The sequence below is a fragment of the Nannobrachium achirus genome (assembly GCF_963921795.1).
Source record: "Nannobrachium achirus genome assembly, chromosome: 11".
Lineage (NCBI taxonomy): Eukaryota > Metazoa > Chordata > Actinopteri > Myctophiformes > Myctophidae > Nannobrachium > Nannobrachium achirus.
Window position 1 is genome coordinate 19,901,359 of NC_137820.1, and position 21,932 is coordinate 19,923,290.

Here is a 21,932-nt window from a genome sequence, read left to right on the forward strand (position 1 = left end):
AAAAAAGGTTCCAGGAACCTCGTCTGAAGCCGGGCCGTGTGCAATGGAAACAAAACCAGAAACAAAGAAATAGGTTCAGGTTCCTGAAAGTTCTGGTTCCACCTTGCAGTGGAAAGGGGGCTTTAAGTCATCGATCAATAGGAGACTCAGCTACTGGACTTAGGAATGTGACATAAACAAAATAATCTCCATAAATTCCAAGGCTTCGTGGGGTCTGTAATTGATATAAAATAAGTAATTATATGGGGTCAATTATTCTTTTAAAGATGCAATAGTCTAACCCAGGGGTCTTCAAAAGGGGGTCTGAGACCTCAGAGATACTGCAGGGGGCCTTCAAATCTTTAGGGACTTAATTTATTTTACTTTTACATCATTCACTTGGAACCATTCCTATTCTGGGAGGAACATTGGCTGAAAATAGCAGATCTACAAGTTTGGCTATTTTCTGTGAAAAGGTTTGGTGTACAGGGGGAAAAAAGACCTAAGCACTGAGCCAAAGTTCAAGTTTACAAAGTATTTTTGAGACGTTAAATGTCTGAAAACACATTTAACATGAATCTAATATGTAGTGGGGGTCCGTGCTTTATTTCTCTCTCAGCTAAGGGGTCATTGGCCTGAAAATAAATAAATAACCCATAACCTCCAAAATATTCATTCCACCTGTATTATTTTAACTCAAACTGTATTTACTGTATATTGGATATTTTTGAGAGGCTAATAAAGTCATTTTTCTTTTAGTGGCATAACCTGTGCTGGAATAGTTTAGGCTACTCGATTGATGAGACATTTCTGTTTGTTCCCAACATTCCTTATATAGATCTTACTGATGCGGCGTGGGGAGCATGTTCCCAGGGCTTTCCAGGCCCCAGTGGATGTCCATGCCAGTGCAGACGGCCAGGTGTACATGTTCAGGAGGAGGCAGAATGAATCTGTCGACTCCTCTGAGGAAGAAGACTCCAATGTCATTGAGCTGATGCCGCGGGTTCGCCGGGAACAGGACAGAGATGGGAACGTCCAGCTGATGGAACGAGAACTTTTGGACGGTGACAACCTCAACAAGCTGGCGTTGCAATATGGTTGCAAGGTAGGGGATTCTTTTAGTCTATTGCGGGGTCAATTGCCAGGAGTGTCGCACCAAATTCTGGGCCCTGTTTACAAGGATTCATTGTGGGCCCCCCATGAATGTTCTTCATAGTGGGAGGGGGTTTAACCCATTTAGACTGGGGACGCATTATTATGTGTAATTTTGTGCTTTAGTTATTGAAAAATAGCAGATATACAAGCTCACAGCGCTGCGAGCTTGTAGATCTGCTTTTTTTTTCTAAATCGTGAAAATTTGTGCTAGTCTTTGAATATTTCAAATCCTTCTAAGGTTTTTTGAAAAGCCTATGTTTCCATGTCAGTGGTGCTCAAAATGATATGTATTTGGCCACGGACCCCCATCTCAAAATATTTTGTTCCAGGACCCCCCAGGAGCAAAATTTGAGTTACAAATGTTTGCTTAAAAATTACATATATTGAAAGATTTGCACACATTTTCACGACTTTTCAAAAAATAGCAGATCTATTTTTCAATAGCTAAAGTTTAAAATAATTAAGGCCCCTCCACCTTGGGCACTGGTAACTTTCCCCCCCTTGTGCCCCTGTCAATTGCCATTGGTTGTGGAGTGTGCGCCCGATGTGAACTTTTGATGCACACTAATTGTTTTCGTTGACAGGTGGCAGACATAAAGAGAGTGAACAACCTTATTCAGGAACAAGATTTGTTTGCGCTGAAATCAATCAAAATTCCTGTGCCGAAACACAGCTTTTTAACAGAGACTCATGCTGACCTAAGAGACTGGCAGCAACAAACGCCAAATTCATCAGTGCCAGCAGCCACACCTCATGACGGGGCCGGAGCCAGCTTCAAGCCAAACGTGCAGGAGTACACAGACTTTCTCAAGGTGGTAGACCATGACATAGAGAAACTAATACAAACCACAGATGTACAAGATGAGGTTTTCGTGGGTAACTGTGACATGCCGCGACGGTTTGGCCTCAGAGGCCAGCGCCTGACCGGCTACGGCTCTGACTGGGGCATCCAGTGGTGGAACGCTGTGATCGCCATGCTACTTATAGGCATCATCCTACCCATATTCTATATAGTTTATTTCAAAACAAAAGATAACGGAGTTGTCTCTACAGTAGAAGAGAGCGGTGGGATAGATTCTTCTCAAATGTCTTCAAACAGCTCAGGGACACACCTCAGTACAGTAGGAACCGATCATTTGCAGGAACCAGGATAATGTGAGTTTGGTTACTGTTGGTTAATGTGGATTACGTGCTTCACTTTTATGAAGCCAAGCCACACTAATGCAATGCACGTTTAACTTATTTCTGCTCAGTACATTATTTTTACCTGAAGTAGTCTTGTCTGTTTTCCCAGGGCAGATTCAGAAATGGTTGCTGTGACAAAATCATTGCATGTATTAAATAGTCGCAGCAACAACAACACAAATGATCAGGATTAACTCAGTGCCTTTTTTGATGTATAACTTATTTGTGGGTACATGTGTAGGCTGCGTGTTCATTATTTCGCATTTTAGTCACAGCCATCCAACGAACCATGCTTGATCTGAACACTGTGCCAAGACTACAAGCTATTTAATTTTGTACAACAAACTGAGTGCAATATGCTGTATTTTATTTGTACGAGGGATTGTAATGGCCTTTCGACAGACTACAAGTACAAAGCTCTGTGTTGTAACAATGACGTCATTGAAGAGTATCAAACTAATTCTCAGAAAAAAACTGAAATTTCTTGTTTATTTCCAAGAATTCAAAAAGTGCCTTAAACCTTTTTCCCCTCACTTTCAAATTATGTTGTACACACTCCCATCAGATGTTTCTGATCAATGCTTGAGCCCACCATTGTGGTGAATCTGTGCTGATTAAAACACACTTTTTACTGTTTAAACAAAACTGTTTTAACAAAACTTGTTTACAGTGCCAGATGTGCCATGTTTTTTACCCTTTCAAGGTCAATTTGAAAATGTTTTTAGTGCATGTTTCTCCCATTGAGTGACTTAAGTAAGTCCTTTAGCTGCCTTTGTTTTTTGAGTGTTATTTTACATTCATTATATGCCCCTTTAAGTATAAATATAAAAAAATTACACCACTGTGTATTAGAGTCTGTTATTGAAATAGAGAGTGCTTCATCGACCAGTCATTTTATTTATTTCAAAAGGGTAGATCCATCTGGATTCTGGAAGTTGCATCCGCCAAGGGTTTGCACCACAGATTTTCAATTGGATTGCATTGGGTTTTGGATATAGAAAATAAGGTCTGTTGCAAACACACGCATATTCCCCTGTTTTATTCAACAAGATAATCGTTTTTTTACGACATTTGAAACACGCAAGTGTAAAAAAAAAAAAAGGGAAAAATGTTTAAAATGTGTGTACACTACTTTGTCATAAATGCGTGTACACTACTTTGTCAAATTGTCATAAAACAAAATTTCTCAACAAAACACTATTTTCAGTATTAATCAAAAGCATTGGAAATCTGAATGGTGAACCCACTGTGAGGTGGTTTTAGGGCTACAAACTGTAACATTGTTATTTCATTTAGTTTTTCCTTCAAATGTGAACCGATTAAAATACTGATGTAGGGTGACACAGCATCAAGTTAATGGTAAACCAATGCAAAAAAATATAACAGAACTCCCCTCTTTTGATTAGTAGTACCTAGACTTGCCAGTAGATGGCAGAATGTAAGCATTAATTGCAGTGTGTAGAACCATTAGAGCCATGTCTCATCGGTTCTATGCCAGATTTCTGTGTCTGATGTGACTATGGTTTCAGAGATTACCACCGACTAATGTTTGACTGATATTTTGTCAAAGTCCTACATTTTCTAATCAACTTGAAATTTGGAATTGATGAATATTCCTATTTGAGAGCATTTAATTTACATGCAAAACGGCAAATTATTTCTTATTTTCAACTAGGCCTACTTAAACTCCATTCTAATTGTAGCATCACACGATTACAGATGTATAATACTGTGAATGAAAGTATAGAAGGAAGGAACAAAGAACAAGTCAAAGGTGCAGTCAAGTCAAATATAGGATGTCCAATAATACATAACGTGCATGACATAATTAAAGAAAAATTGCATTATATAGGGTGGAAATGCTTGTTATGCATGTGTGTTAAATAAGAAATAGACACAATGTGTACATATTGAAATGAATCAACTGATGGCAAACTATTATTACTATGAGAAACGTCACAGCTTGTCCGCGTGTAGACGTGTACACATTTTTACAGTCTATGGGTTTGCCACTCTGACATCATGCTCTGATGTCACTGTGATGTCCGACAGATCTTGTCCACGTATCCGTCTATGTGTGTGTAAGAAAGATTTCAAATTTGAGTTCATTGTGTGATTGGCTGGAGTCCTGGGGCCATTTTAGGATGCTAAGGCCTTCAGATGTTGTCCACACATTTAATTACATGAAGGCAATGGTCTCTGGCGCTGACACTGTACTGAGTTTATAATTGGTCTAATGTTGATAGATGTACTGTATTACGTAACCCAACACATGCCTCTGATTTAAACCAGTTATCACTGTGGTAACTTTTCTGACACCTCCCGCTTAAAACCCAAAAAGCCAGAAGGATCATGAGGCAGCACTTTCACGGTCTGTGCTCATACTGAAAGTCTAGATCATGTCTAGACCATGAAGGTCACGCCTGACACTGTGGTTCCCTTGACACATCACTGTGACATCACGGGTGACATCATGGGTGATATCATAGGTGACATCACCTATGTAAAAGTCCATATATGGGTATTCTCCAGAATCCCTTTTATGCCCATATATGAAGATCCCTGATGTCATCGATATATATCACTGGCCAGATGGCCAAGGACATTGCCCATATCTGTGTGGCTGGTTCAGATAGGGATCCATGTATGGGCATAAAATATATTGTATGTTGTGATGTCATGGGAACCACTCTAACAGAATCCCTTTCATGCCCATATCTGGAGATCCCTGATGTCATCAATATTAAGCCCATATCTAACAGGACTTCATATGGGGATGCCCATATATGGAGGAAGACAGCCCATATCTGTGTGGCTGGTTCAGACAGGGATCTCCATGTATGGGCATAAAAGGGATGTACTATACAGTATACATGGATCTCCATATTATGGGTAACAGGTCCGATATACATCACTGGCCAGATGGCCAAGAATTGGCGCGACCTCGCCCTAAGGGCGAGGTGGCATGTTGCCCTGAGGGGTCTTACTAGTAGTATAATCACCATGAAAGGGAACTCACTGCCAACTTCACTAGTGTCAGTTTAACTCACAGTGTGGACCCTTAGAAGGGACTCAGAGGTGTTAAACTTACACTCAGGATTTTGCGGTACAAGTTTAAAGCTTTGAAGCAGAATCTCCATGCTTCACGGTAGCGTTACATGAGTCCTCCATCTCATATTAGTGCAGCTCACCCACCATTCCCTGCTCTGTTCTACCTCCAGGCCACAGCGCTGTGGCTTACTGCCAGTTCCCAGGGTGAGTCTCCCACATTGGCTACGTTGGCCTCTCTGCATGTCTCTCACTTCTTTTTTTTTTGTTAACCTTTACAGCATGGCTAGCCGACTATGACGCGTTTGTGTGTGTCTGTGTTTCTGTATGTACTGTATGTCCAGAGCTAATCTTATCTCCTCCTAGTTGGACAGATCAGCACCAAACGTTATATGCTAGCTGCCAGTAGGCCATCTAAGTACCCTCCCCCTGCCTTTTATACTTTTTGAAATAATGTTCCCCCCCCCCCCCCATCGCACTTTTTATCGCACGATTTTGTAACCCATTTTTCACCCAGTACCAATTGCCTAAGCTGTAATCCTGGGCGCTACTATCCCTCTGCCAACCTGAAATATGTATTTAAATCAATGGGGTTGCGTTTGCTCTGAAGCATTGCCTAAATTTGTGCTAAACCTTTTGAGCGGTGCATGCATCGCTCCTAGGAGTGGGTAGCTATCTATAATGTCTGTAGCATACTCACATGCTGCAATAGCGCTGTGTGATGAAGTGGCGCTGTTGAACATACACACACTCACACCTTTAAGGCTTTTGGTAGGGCATTCCACAGTGGTATAGCAGGAGAACAAAGGTAATCTTTTTTTAGAGCCAAATCTGGATTGAACGTCATCTGTGGAGTTGCCTCTGGTGTTGTAATTGCGGACATCCTTGATGTTAATTTTAGGAAGTATTTTGTCAGGTACATGGGTATCTTAGTGGTATAGTGTATCTTGTATACCAGGCCCATTGCAAGATGCTGTATTCTGTCAGCTACCGTGTGAGCCACCCCACACTTAAATAGTGATAAGCGGTAAGGTGAGCCCGAGAAGGAAGGCCAAGCAGGACCCTAATCAGTGTGTTTTGGGCTGTTTGGAGGGGCAGAATGAGTGCACCTCCTAGAGTCTTCGTGTGTTGTTATTGACCAGCGGGGCGATCCTCTGTAATGAAGTCAGAGATGCATGTTATGGGCAGGGGTGTTGCACCAAATTCTGGGCCCTGGGTATAAGGATTTACTGCGGGACCCCCATGAATGTTCTTCATAGGGGGAACTAGGAACGCATTATTACGCATTATTTTGTGCTTTAACTATTGACAAATAGCAGATATACAAGCTCACAGTGCGACACCGAGTGCCACGCTGCGAGCTTGTAGATCAGATATTTTTTTTAAATCGTGAAGATTTGTGCAAGTCTTTCAATATTTCAAATCCTTCTAAGGTTTTTTGAAAAACCTATGTTTCATTATTTATGTCAGTGCAGTGGTGCTCAAACCTTTTCATGTGAAGGACCCCCAAAATTATATGTATTTGGCCGACTCAAAATTTGAGTTACAAATGTTTGCTTAAAAAAGAAATATATATATATATATATATTCAAAGATTTGCACACATTTTCACGTCTTTAAAAAAATAGCAAGCTTGCAGTGCGGCACTCGGTGCTTTAGCTTTCAATAGCTAAAGTATAAAATAATTCACCCTTTGTTAGCCTTCTAGTTGGTCCCTGACTGACCAATCAGCAGCCTCTATCTATTATGTGGATCTAGGGATCCTCATAATTTCTTAGTTTACTTGCAACCAGGACAGTTCTCTCGACTTTTGACGAGATCCAATGTGTAGAAGACACATCCATTTAAAAAAAACATCCTACAGAACAGTAGGCCTATATTGCTTCCTTTACCCAATGCTACCCACCACTCACACTTAACACAAATTGTCTGCATGTAGGAAGTGTGTGTCACTGAAAGATTTAAGGCCGAACAGGTACGGTCATTTAGAGTCTGACACAGTAACCATCTGGTGGTGGAAGGGGTTTTCCCCTTGAACAAAGCACACCCATCTATACAGTGAGGGTGGAGAGTAAATAGAGCAAGAAGATTCATTCAAGCTCTGCAGCTTTAAGAAGTTTGCACACTTTGGCTGCTGGCAGTGGGCCACTTGGCCAACATAAACACCCCTAATCCTTTTTCCAAGGAGCTTTCAACACTCATCTGCACTGGCACATTGGCCACTGACTCACTCTCTCTGACATTCCTTTCTGTTTGCACTTCTACCGACTCATCACCAGGAGGCACTGTGGTCCTTACAATGTACATGTTGGGGGGGTTATACTGTTTATCATTATTCACTGCTAAGGTATGTGCCTTCCTTTGATTTTCCCCTGAAGCAAAACAGGTCTCAGTTTTCACTCTTTCTTAGTGGGAATTGAGACTTCGCTTCAAGACCCAAAGTTGACTTGAGGCTCATAACTACTAGCTATTCAGAGAAGTGGCACTGACGAAGATAAACTGGGGAGCTTTAGATGGTTTATAACCTTCCCCACCACCACACACTTTTATTCAGATTAAGCTTTCACCAAAAGGTTGGCACACCTTTGTTTTTTCTTCCACTCTGTATGTCCACAGTGTTGAAGCTTCACCAGCTAATCCTTGTTGATTGTTAGTGACTGTTAGGACTTGAACACTTGCATTGAATAAAGAATGCCCATCTTAAAAGAGGAGAAAATTAAAAATACATGAAAGAATTGGCTTTTACCAAGCCCAAAGTGTGTGTGTGTGTGTGTGTGTGTGTGTGTGTGTGTGTGTGTGTGTGTGTGTGTGTGTGTGTGTGTGTGTGTGTGTGTGTGTGTGTGTGTGTGTGTGTGTGCGTGTGCGTGTGAGCGCATGCACATATGTGAGTCTGAGGTCTGTTTCTGTGGGGGCAGGGCGATCTAGGGTTTTGATTTCCCCAGCTCCCGGGGGGATTTGGCAGACACAGGGTAATTTGTAGTGAAATTTCCAGCACGGTTTGTTTTGCAGGTGGCTGAGAACGAATGCAGGGCGTGGTAGGGAATGAGAGAAGCAATTTGCTGTCTGCAGGCTGTGAATATGAGTATTGTTGCTCAGCAGTAGTAGTAGTGTTGTGAGCTTTGTGAATATGAGTAGGCTACTGTTGCCCAGCAATAGGTTTGTGTTGTGAATATGAGTACTGTTGCAACTTGCTCAGCAATAGATTTGTGTTGTGGATATGAGTATTGGTTGCGCAGCAATAGATTTGCGTTGTGGACATGAGTATTGATTGCTCAGTAATGGATTTGTGCTGTGAATATGGGAATTGTTGTTTAGCAGTATTATTAGTGTTGTGAGGAGTAGTGTTATTTAACAGTACTGTAGGTTGTAGGGCTGTCACGATATGACATTTTACATGACGATTAATTGTCACTCAAATAATTGCGATTAACGATTTAATTGTGTATTTGTTGTTGACAATTACATTTCTTTTTGGCTTTTAGGCTTTGAAGTTGCACATGGCAGATACATAACTTAAATATACAAAGAAATTACTGACATATTTATCAACTTTCTACTTAAAAAATAACATTGATAGTGGAAATAGCCGCTATACAAGCTCACAACGCGTCGCGATGCGACGCGTTGTGAGCTTGTAGATCTGCTATGTTTGTCAATGTATGAACATTTTTCAACATTCACGATTATGACGATTATGACAAAATATTTGCGATTATGTCAAATAATTACGATTAGACGATTATGTAATAATTGTGACAGCCCTAGTAGGTTGGTGTTGTGAGCGATTATGAGCATGAAGCCTAGCCCACAATCTACAGGGTAGCCTAAATGCTCATGTAAGTAGAGAATAGGACTATCATTACTCAGCAGTAAGTTAGTGCTGTAAATTTGAGTGCCATTGCTCAGCAGTAGGTTCGGGTTGTGAATAGGAGTGTTGTAGTGATGTAAAGTAACTAACTACATTTACTCAAGTACTGTTCAAGTTCAAGTATTCAATTTTGAGGTATTTTTTACTGTAATGGAGTATTTCCAATTGTCAGTACTTCTATTCCACTACATCATCTCAGAGGCAGATATTGTACTTTTACTTCATTACAATTATTTGGAAACTTAAGTTACTAGATGCACTTTGTAGATTTAGATTATTATCACAGAACATGCATTACCCACTTCAGCCCTATATACAGTACAGTACATTTTGGCCATTTGAAATGAGCAGATCCACAAGGCAAGCTCACAGTGCAACACATTGTGAGCTTGTAGATCTGCTATTTTCAAAAGATTTGACCTACATTTGAAAACAGTATTCAAATGTATAAAATGTATGTACTTTGTACATTTTGCATAATGAGTTCTTTCTACTTTAGGTACTTTAAGTACATTTTGATACCAATACTTGTACATTTTCCACCACTGGAGTGTTGTAGCTCGGCAGTTGATAAGTGTTGTGAATATTAGTATTCTTGCACCGCAGTATAAGTGTTGTGAATATTAGTATTCTTGCACCGCAGTATAAGTGTTGTGAATATGAGCATTGTTTCTCAGTGGTTAGTGTTATGCTGTTATGCTCAGGGCTGTACTACCGGAAAGAATTCAGTCACGTTAACAATAGTCCCAAAAGCATGATGAACACTTTGAAGTGGGTTGTCTCTTGATTTACAGTACTATAATAATACAATATTAAAGGTGCCTGCACTGCCTGGATCTGTAAAGTCTGCAAAATGAATGTCAGTGTTTGCCGTTCTTGTATCAACCTGAATAGAAAATGTCATGCTGATACAGTGGGGGGGAAAAAGTTCAATACTATTTCACTGCTGCAAAAAAGTGCAGTATTTTGATCTCAGAGGGCTGAGGTCACATGGTAAAGCAACATGAGTATGCATCGGAGGTTCTTGCCAGAAGACATTTCAATCTCACAGGCTTTGGTGTGGATTCAATTAGAAACTCTGCTCTTTGAATCTCCTGCCAGAATTTGAATGTATAAATCTATGCCAGACATACAGTGCCACAAAGACACACATGGAGTGTCAAAGGAAAAATATGATAGTTCAGTTCCTTTTTTATCAGCAAATCTCCAGGCTTATTTGAAAACAAACATCTGTGCTATTGGAACTTGTGCAAAAACAATACCAAATAATGTATCAAAGCTGAATTTAGACATGGCAGTGATGTTTCAAAAATGCAGTGGACTTTGCTGTTGAACCCATATGCAGTATACACCATATTGCTTGATCTGATTATACTGTTTTCAGTTGAAAATATGTCCTTTCCGTCGAGTGACAATAGCCTAAAATGACTGTGTAAGCAAGGGATCAGCCAGAGACGCAGCTGGCTGGAGAATGTGATACGCTGTCAGTCATGTTCCTGTGAGGGCGGGTGTTTTTCTTCCACCCACCCCCACTGCAGGGGAACCAATTGTCCAGCACCTGTTTTGCATTCCTCCGTGGGGGGATCTTATTAGATTCTATACACCAGCCAAGGGCTGCTTCTGGCCTAACTGTTCACCCAAGTAATATTAATCACATTCTGTGTTATTCCTGTATTTTGTTTTAAAGCTAAGTCAATGATACCATTCAAACATCAATAGCCATCATGGCTTTTATTTTTATTTCCTAGATTTGTGCCAGCTAACTTGATGATTCATGTGCAGTTAGTTCCTTGTGTGTGTGTGTGCACTAAACACATTCAATGCACTGAATAAGCACAATATTTTTTCCCATGTTAGGAAATATCAATATTCACATGATTTGGGAGATTTGTCAGCAACATTTATGCTTCAAAAAGAAAGGATTTTCTTTCCTGTTTTTGGAGAGCATTATACTTGTTGAACCCTGAATGACACGATGACTTTAAAGTCTCCTTTACACCTCTACGCATGCATTAGACCATATTTAACATTCAGGTAACGTGTGAGAGGTCACAGTGAATACACATACTAAGTATAGTATGTGGTTAAAAATAAGAGCTCCTTACCTCCAAGGTCAGAGCTCCTTGGAAATGTCCCTGGTGGAAATTTAACAGCTGTTCAAGTAAACTCAATTAAATGTAATAAGTTTACCACTGAATTACCATTCCTATTTGATATTGAGAAGAAATTATTGTATGTTTGAGGGCTTGCTTTTTTCTGGTTATTGAGCAATTACAGAGATATGTGTGAATCACCATCCTGGATTACATTTATTAACTCTCTATCGTTAAATCAACGTAGGACATTTCAGTTAATTATGGGGTCATTTTCAAATTAAACCAGCTATTACTAAGGTCTTTGACTCATCCCTTAAGATATCCTTTTTAATTTCTATTCAAAACTAAAACACCTTACGGTAGCTTTTATAATTGCTTCACCAGAGATTATCTTGTGGTGTAGAAAAGGTTTATTTAGATTATCCACTCCTCTCACCATACATAAATTATAATATAACCTTGGAGAAAGCAATTTAGATGCACCTTGTTTGAGCTGGACTTGAAAAGGGCATGTTTGAGCATTTTCTTTTTCTATTTTCTGCCTGTACGAGTTTTTTTTAAGGCTTTTGCACAAAAACCATGCCTGAACTACACTGCAGTTTGTACAGACAGCTGTGTCTGACCAGGTGCAGTCTGCTTATTTCTCCATTCTCAGGCACAATTTATACCATGATTCCTGGCGTAATCATTTTTTTGCTCCCCACTGCTGACCAAAAACAGATGAGTGCCATTAAAACTGGGTGGCTTCTTAAACTGGAAGTGGAATGCCCCCTCACGGTGGAGGGGGATTCTTGATGCTTAACGCCCATTTCTCTTTCTGTGGTTATTCACATGGGGATTTTGGGCAGGTTTATCAGAAGAATGGATAATGCAGACTCATGTAAATTTTTCCTGAGTGTTAATGACACTAGAATCCTATTCCGGTCACTTTGCATGTCTGCATTAACTGGAACTATGCATATTAAAATCATCAGTGTTGATTGATCTATTTATAACTCTTGAGAGTGTGCAGATGTAACCAAATGTAACTAAATGGACTCTTGCGGGTTCATTTGGTCACACTTGTATGTCATTAATTTGTGATGGAAATGGAAAAGAAAATGTGAATTTGATGTTCTGAAAGTAATTATGCCATGGGAAAAAAATCACCCCGGCACCCCAGCTGTGGCCCCAATACAGCAATTTGTTTGGAAGATGACATGGGTAATGAGAACCACTTGCTGCTGGACTCCATAAATTCTACAGGGTTTGGAGGGTGAGGGGTTGAATACTCCGCTCATCCTCTGAAGTACTTGAAAAACATTTGCGGCACGTCACGCTGAGAGACGGTGAATTTCCTGCCATCCCCAGATGTTCCCGTGCAGATGTTCTCAGAGGAGTGTTTCAAAGGAAAGGTTGTTTGCCTGCGAAATCTGTGCTAATGTTTGCCACTGCTAACATGTCCATGCTAAAAGTTGTGATGTGCAAATAATTCCCCATATGAACCACGTCTGAGCAGTCCAAAGTTGAAACAAACCCTCGACGTACTGTTGAACAACTGGAATGACCAATATGACCTACACTTGCAATGCAGTGTTGGCTTTTCCCATTTCAGTTGATGAAGGGCAACCACGACATTACTAAAATTGCTGTTATAAGATTTAATTTTGGATTACGTGAGGTGTTGTTAGTTACAATAAGTTACGGTAGTTTATAAAAATGCTTGGCACCACTTATGTTGGATTTATTGCGACCGTCAGGGAGCAGTTTACTATGAAAACCTCCACCGGCCGTCCGTCCGTCACACCTTTGTGACCATCAACAAACGTCACACCTTTGTTGATGTTTAAATCGAAGAGTCTTGGTCAAATACTTCTGTTGGTTTCTGCACTGATCATTTATACAATTCAGCTGTGTTTGCTCGTGTCATCATGATGAGGTCATAAATCAGCCATGCCCAAATATAGATTTTACGGGTTTACATGCTTACTCAGTTATTCGTTATGTGAAAGTCCTATGACGTCTATGATATCTGACATCATCATACATACATTCCCTTTTATGCCCATAAATGGAGATCCCCTCTGTAGAACCAGCCACTGACATCACTGTAATGTCAGGGGAACCAAATCCCTTTTATGCCCATATATGGAGATCCCTGTGATGCCAGGGGAACCAAATCCCTTTTATGCCCATATATGGAGATATGGAGATCCCCGTGTTGCCAGGGTAACCAAATCCATTTTATGCCCATATATGGAGATCCCTGTGATGCCAGGGGAACCAAATCCCTTTTACGCCCATATATGGAGATCCCTTATGTCATCAATATTAAGCCCATATCTGTGAATATCTTTGGGTACCAGATGTCTCCATATATGGTTAAATGGTCCGATATACATCACTGGCCAGAAGACCAAGAAATGGGGCAACCTCGCCCTTTGCTTTTCTCCCTATAGGCATCTTACTGGTAGGTAGTTTAATGAGGAATGCAGTATGGTGGTAGGTAGGTAGTTATGGCCTTTGATGTAAGATTTTCACTTTCTAGGATAACTATATTTGCTATTCCCAGATGATGCCCTTTTAGGGTACCCCTCATGCCCATATATGGAGATCCCCAGGCTTTACTAATTAACATAAGTTTTATGCCCATATATGGAGATCAGTGTCCCAATGTCATCAGATATATGGGCATAAATGGACACAGGCAAACTAGATGGGCTGTATGGATATCCAGATGTGTGATGTAAGTGTTTTATTCCAAATGTGGCACCCCACAGACATATTTCCAGAAACAAAATCCCTTTCATGCCCATATATGGAGATTTCTGATGTCATCAATCCCAGGCCCTGTAAAAAACATGGTTGCTATGGTATGAGCAACTTATGTCTCCATATATGGAGATTCAACTTCAATGAGTAACCATGGCAAACTGTCAACTGCCCGTATGTCTTGATAATTGGTAAAACAAACTTTTGGCTTATCTCCCGATTAGGGAGTCTTACTGGTGAGTATATACTATGCAAGGTGACTGGCCATCTTGGAATCCAGTTGTATAATGATTGTGCAATGCTTTGCTTGGTAAAAAAGAAAAATCTCTAGGAAATGGAAGATTGATTGGTTAACAATGAAAATGGACTGAAGGGACCTGCATCAAAAGCCTCACAAAGGTGACATGGAGAGTTATTGTCAGACCATCGGATACCCTTTTGAAAGGGTAGCCTATGGCTGCTGATCCAAGGTCAGATAAAGACAGTGACACATCCTTTATGTGAGGTTGTAAGCATTGATGTCTGCCTGTCATTGGAGAGATTAACTGAATACTGATAAATACTGGCCATGGGACGCCTAAGGATGGTGTGAAACAGTTCTTAGAAACAGTTTCAATCCTAGAAAACCGAATATAATTTAATTCTTAGAAACGTAATAAATCTAAGGACTTGTATAAATGTTGCCTAAATTGTAAATTAAGCAGTATTATTATCCCTACATGGTTTACTTTACCATTAGTCTCACTTAACAGCCCCTCTTTACGGTATTGTACTATTGTGTATCATTCAACTTATTCTAGCCAATGTTTAAGCTGGGCTCATTAATGGGTGTGGCCCTGGGAATTTCTTCATTAGCTTGCTGTTGCACCCATATTGGAAACAGGACTAAGTGTATGGTGGACAATAATGAAGTAAAGGGAGCAACAAGGAACATGTTAATGATATGGCCCTATAGCTCCATTAGGAAAGGAAAATACATTATGGCAATGTAATATTTTGTACAAACTTGATGGTAGCTTCTCTTGCAGGCACTTGCATGTATTGTAGGCCTATGCCATCAAAAGCTTGGTGTTCAAAAACGACTCAAAACCATATCACTACTGTGAAATGAACTACTGAGTTTGAATCACAACAATTCAAAACTGGTTTGACATTTTTGTTGTTGAGTCATAACTCAAAACATGACTAAATTCCACTCGTGTCCTTCTGCCCGGAGAGATCATGTGTAGCCTTTCTGCTCTCACTTGGAACCTGCCCTGTGACAAGCAGCCCCTCACTCCTCACTGTACAAAGAGACTGCTAAGCTGTTTGAAAACTTGCTGGCCTATTTTATTTTACGATAAAAGTCTTCTAGCTGCTAGAATGTATGTGCAAGTGCATGACATTCTACAAAGGTAATGTAAATAAGCTCACAAGAGTGATGGCTAATAGCCCTAGTTAGCCACATCCAAGCCTTAAATATGTTGTTACAAATGTTTTATGTTTATTTTTAGTATAAGCAAACACTCAAATCAAGACAGTCCTATAAAGAGAATGAACAAAAATGAATAAAGTAGCCTGCTTGGATCAAAACAATACATTCATTGAATGGTGAATGAATAATTAAAATGTGGCAAACTAATGAATGCTTTTGTCCAGTCTAAACTATACAGGGGAGGAATCGACTATAGTAAATTAATAAAGCTATCAAGGGATTTTGATTGTCCATTTAGTGTTGCAGTGCTATTTACTGTGCCACCTCCCCTTTTGAAATAATGTCTGCCTTTTATTGATATTACAGTGGAGATTAGACAGGGAACGAAGTGAGAGAGGAGGGGAATGACATGCAACAAATGGTCACTATCTGACCCAGGAATCGAACCAGGGACTAACTATCATCAGAGCCCTTGTGGTATGCATTAACCACTCGGTTATCAGCGCCACAAATTAGCATGAAAGGTTATTCTTCCTTGGCCCATGACCATCCTTTCCACCTGTTTTTTTTTTGTAAATTTGTTCTTAACTGTTTGAGATATCCCACTAAAAGACACAGATGAACAGGGTACAAACATTATTTTCTTGGTAGAAGTAACTAATGCCACACAAACGGCACTGAGTGATAAGCAGTGTGGACTTATGGATCAAGAATATACGTTAGAATTTACTTTGACAGTTATTGCAAACTCACTTTACCTTTGTACACAAAATGTCATGTATGAGGTTGAAGACATTGGCATATGTCCTCATCCAAAAACAAGGGCAACCGACCTTGCAGTTAGGATCACTCATCATGATTGTGTGTGAGGATATAATGGACCATCGATGGATGGATGGAATAAAGTCAGACAAGTAGGCCTACTATAGTCTGGTTGCCCTGCAGGTGCAAACACACCAACTAGAAAAAGTGCTCCTCGGAGTACAGGTCTCCGCCAGGCGAGGGAGGTTATTGTGGGCCAGCAATGTTCGGAATGCGCCAATCAGGATGGAGTATGAAAAATCCGATCACATGACTATACAGATAATGTGTACCATTTTTTGTGATGTTTGGACAAATTTTGTATGTGTAATAAAAATCCTACCCAGTGGGAGTGAGCGGTGCCTAAGACTGCTCAACAGCGCCACTTGAAGGTTGGTCACCCAGCGGTATTGCAGCTGTTGAGGCCGTACTTATAGGGACTAGCCTGATTTCAGACTCAACACTGGAGCTTGAGTCTGATATTGTCCCCATGTAAGCGATTTCAAAGGGGAGGGGATTGGTAGGAGGGGCTGTGTTTGACTGACGGGCCCTCGCACGCCTGTTTCTGGCTGCGTGCGAGTCCGCACAGCAGAGTTCAGAGGGATTGTGTACATATAGCCTACTGTACTGTTGTTCTTAAGATTAAATACAAAAACAAACTATCGGTACACGGTACACAGACCTGCCTGTGCATGCTTGTTTGAGCTGCACACCCGCACATAACGTGTGTACATGCGAAAATGAGTGAGTATCGATCAAACACCATTCACATCGGCCATTTCAGACAGGGGACTATTATCATATCAAAGATTATAATAATGACTGAGTGTTAACAACGCGAATTAACATAGGAATCAGACTGGATGCTGTCTCTCCTCTCCTCCGAGCCTGCAGTGCACTGGCTGGCTGTAAGCAGTTAAGTCTGTAAACCGCTACACTTCCTCAAACTGGTTCAAGGCTTGAACAGGTCCCTGATTTGCTTGTCTCGTTAGACCCACCTCCGAGGCTCCAACTCTCCTTGGCCTGGTACCTGCTGGTACCGAAGAACTCTAGGTTCATATTACAACACCAGACCAAGAGAAGCAGTCCACTCAGAGAGTGGGCGGGTCTGTGGGCTGGAGCCAGGCAACATAGGGACAGACACAGACAGACATACACACTCAGTCAAATGTTGGAGCGGTAGGCACCACTCAATTTTTTTGTTGCTAAAATCGGCCTCCTGGTGGTGCTATAACAGGCCCAGGAAAATGTGGGATTTGCTTTGGCATCCAGGAAGTGTTTGTGCACAGTTTTGCTGTGATCAATCCAACAGTGCTGGAGATTAGAGGTTCACAGACGGAACTGACGGAAGGAAGGACAGGGTGCAAAACCATGCGTTCGGCCTGGAAGAGACAATAAAGTACCCATAATGTATTAAGTCAACAGTAAATACCTGCTTATTTCAGGGGGCAAATCATTAAGGTTGAATGGACTTTATTGACAAGAATGGAAGGATACAATATAGCAGGCAGCAGAGACATATGAGCAATATATATATAGCAATACGGTAGCATCCTATAGCCTAAGCAGCAGCATCCTATAGCCTAAGCAGCAGCATGAATATGTAGCGTAACCAGACTACATGCGGATGGATTGGCGATGGATTCGGCTAACGGATCATGTGCCGCGTCCACGATAAATGATTAAGCTATAATCATCTATACGTGACTGAAGCTCTCCGCGTCACATGATCCGAGACCCCCAGCAAGGGGATAGCCTAATCCTGAGGTGGAGTTGGGGAAGGAGGTGGGGCGCTGAGTTTAGCAACTGAAGCACTGTAGGGTTAGTACCCTAGATATACTCTGAGTGGGGGGCGGAATATAATACTCCGCCCACCTGGGGGCGTGCCGCCAACCTCTTAGATCTCCCCCCTGAACTGGCTACGTCATTCTTCCTGCGCCTAATTTCAGGGGGCAAATCATTAAGGTTGAATGGACTTTATTGACAAGAATGGAAGCATACAATATAGCAGGCAGCAGAGACATATGAGCAATATATATATAGCAATACGGTAGCATCCTATAGCCTAAGCAGCAGCATCCTATAGCCTAAGCAGCAGCATGAATATGTAGCGTAACCAGACTACATGCGGATGGATTGGCGATGGATTCGGCTAACGGATCATGTGCCGCGTCCACGATAAATGATTAAGCTATAATCATCTATACGTGACTGAAGCTCTCCGCGTCACATGATCCGAGACCCCCAAAGAAGGAAGGACGGCGTCCTGCCAGGACGGCGTCCTAACCCCCCAAAACACGCAATGCTTCCGAATCCATGATCAATCCTAAACAATTACAGCAGCATAGGACATGAGCCGCAGGCAGCATAATAAAATGAGCAGCACGCATGGATAAATGCAGCATAATCTATACTACAAGCGGAACCTAAGAGTGGCTTATGGATTCTAAAAGGAAGGACCCACGCGGGTCCCCCCCCAACACACGCAACGCTTAGAATCCATAGACTCCTAATCACCGGTGAGGATGATTTGTTTCCGCGGACCTAACAGCTTGGACACTGCTGTGACCAGAAGCGCGAAATAACTAAACTGACACTATAGCGTACATTTACTATGTCCCCATACTCAGAATACAGCACCTTTAATTACCTGAATTATGCAGCAACCTATACATTTTATTAAACTCTCCCCCTTCCCAACACACCTTGCTTTTGCAGAAGAGAACACCATTATACGAAGGGCTCCGTCCCTCCGCGTGACGTTCTTTCTTTTAGCGGTTACTGCTGAGCTGAAGCAATTAAAATATCTACTGCTAACTCCAGAACTCTAGAGCGCTATTGAATACTAGAATGAGCAGGCAAGGAATACTCGTTAGTACCAAAGTATTAGATATTAGCAGCTTGCCTAAAGCCAACCAATGATAAGAAAGGTAGCTCTAGTGTACTTTTGGCAATGCTGTAGTGGGCATGAGCAACTAGATATAACACTAATTAAAGACCTGTGAAGTGCAGCAGAGGCAGCACGTAAAAACCCACAAATATAAGGTATACGCTGCACATAACAGTAACTATACTGTTATAACCTTAAAGACACCCTGCCTTGTATATAAATACATGTGAGGGGCAGCAATAAACACACAGCCGAAACAGAACCTCATAATGCGGCCTTCTGAACCTGAGCGTCCTCCACGGGACGCGTGACTGATTGCGTGCCTCGGCCCCATCAGTCCATTAACCACGGGCTGCTTCACATCGTTCCCACGCCGCTTGACTGCTCCTCCGCCGCTGCATACGGAGGAACCCAGCCTGCTGCATCCGATGCAGCGGACGCCTGCTGCTGACGACCAGCTGAGGCCCGAGGGCGCCCGGAGCGCCGCCGCTGCTCCATGCCAGGAACGCCGTCGCCGAAGCTGCTCCGCGCCGGGGGCGCCGCTGCTGAAGGTGCTCCTCGCCAGAGAGCCGCCGCCGAAGCTGCTCCGCGCCAGGAGTGCTGCCGCCGAGTTGCTCCGCGCCAGGAGTGCTGCCGCCGAGCTGCTCCGCGCCAGGGGCGCCACTGCCGAAACTACTCCGCGCCGCAGGGAATGTGGCGTGTAGAGGGATGGCGCGACGCCTTCACTCTGGCCCTGCTCCCTCAGTCTCGCGGCGAACCAGCGTGCGTCATGGAACAGAGGGTCGTTGGGGCAGACATCGGGCGGGCAGCCAGGTGTTTCGGCATGGAGACACAGAATGGAAAAGTGCGTTAGTTCTGCTGCAGAGTCTGCTGACGCACATATAAGAAACTCTACAACCCAGCTCTTGACTTTTGAAGTCAAGCAATGCCAAAACATGGCCCAACCGATATGCGTAAAGTCCCCAGCTTAGAGCGACTGCGCCCTGACGGAACCGAACAAGCAAATGCGCTGCTATTTACCTGCTAGAGTCTGGCTCCGCTGTGCTTCCGGGGCAGCCGTCGCTGGCGAGAGAACTGGCTCCCGCCGCTGGCGCTAGAACTGGCGTTCCTTTGCTCCTTCGCGGCATGACGGCGGTGTCGGTGTGCCGCTCCCCCGGAAGCTGAGCCTGAGCCCTACATGCCTCCGTCGTGGGCTCGCGGGTCGCCGGGAAGTCAGGAAGGCTGGAGGGCCGGCTGGCCCAAGGCAGCAGCGGAAGCAGCTGCGCCGTCGCAACAATAGCCTCCGCGGTGCCGACGGACTCCCAGCCGCACACAGCAGTCGACTAAGCTAGGAACATAACCTTCATGACATGATTAGTGGGACCCGCAGCCAAAGCTGCCATGATAACCTGCTGTCATAGCCGTGGGCCTGCAGCCGCTCCGGCCTGAAACTGAAATAAACAGGATGAATAGCAACCAGTATGTATTAGCTTAGCATGAGCTGAAGGAAAACAGAACTGTAGCCAGTGCAGCGGCCACGGAAACACTGCTAGGACATACGGTGTGCTGTGTGACCCGGTACTATAGCCTTAGTTTGAAACAAATATTTGAGTTAAATCCCTTTAACTTCTGAAGCACTGGTAGCAGCTTAACAAGCAGTTGAAACACCCCGCAGCTGCCGTGCGACGCTGCAATGACGACCTGCTGTAGCTGTCGCTATGCGTCGGCTTTAGCCCGAAGCTGAAAGATAAACCTCATGTTTAGGAAACCTGAAAAATAAACATAATGTTAGGGTTAGGAACCTGAAAAATACAACGTAGACCTGGTGTTAGCCGCGCCCTTATAGCCGCCGCAGCGAGACGCTGTTAAGAAAAGTGATTTAGCTGAGCCTGTGCCACTTTAGCCTGGAGCTGCCATACTGGAGCAGTAATGACAACATGTTAGCAGAAACACTCAACACCCTGGTAACAGCTTGACATGCAGTAGAAACAATAACTTGCTGAAATAATAGACAGAATGTTAGCAACCAACAAGTATTAGCTTTAGCATGAGCTGAAAGAAAACATGATACAGCATTTTTACAAGCATCAGCCTTAGCTGTAATTATTAGCAGTTATGCTAGCACGCCGCCGCAGGTTGAGTGGAGCTACCAAGCATTTAGAGAAGACTACGATTCCCTGCATGCATTAGCGAGTCAACTGGTGACGTCAAGACAGACAGCACGCCTAGCGTTAGCGGACGCAAAACATTGTTTGCACGTAAACTGTGGCACCCATGAGCTTGCGGGTTTTCCTCCTTCCAGGAGCCCGCGCAAACATACAAGCGACAGGAACCATTTAGAAGCTGCTAAGGTATAGCAACCGGAGCCCTAGAATAGAGAGTTGCGTCACTCCCGTTCACTTCATGGGCCAGGTCTTCTACGCACACATCTATTGGCGTATAGTGACAAACGGCGAACCGGAAGTTTACAAAATGCATTGAAGTCTATGAGGTGTAAAGTGACAATGAACCACGTGACCAGCGCTGTTTCTGACCCCGCGGTGACACCACTCTCTGATTATACTGCTCTGATAGCAACTAGCACCTCATAAGCAGCAGCTGTTTATAGAGCAACGTTTTCAGACGGGGCCATACTTGCGCCTAGAACATGGCTAGCAAGCTGTTTTACCAACTAGCAGCTATCCTTACATTAGTTAAAGCTAGCCGGCTAACAAGCAAAGCTAGCCCCTGGCTGACTGCAAGGAAGGAACGCTGCTCAACAGTAGC

At 42.7% G+C, this 21,932-nt stretch overlaps 1 protein-coding gene across 1 annotated transcript; it reads left to right on the forward strand.

Moving 5' to 3' along the window:
* Positions 1–826: 826 nt before the first annotated feature.
* lysmd4 (LysM, putative peptidoglycan-binding, domain containing 4) lies at positions 827–2,991 on the forward strand (the record flags this gene model as incomplete). The annotated part of the gene is made up of 2 exons (XM_080737721.1): positions 827–1,084; positions 1,719–2,991. 2 exons carry the CDS (start codon positions 827–829, stop codon positions 2,286–2,288), a joined length of 828 nt encoding a protein of 275 aa, XP_080593847.1. The 3' UTR covers positions 2,289–2,991.
* Positions 2,992–21,932: the final 18,941 nt, after the last annotated feature.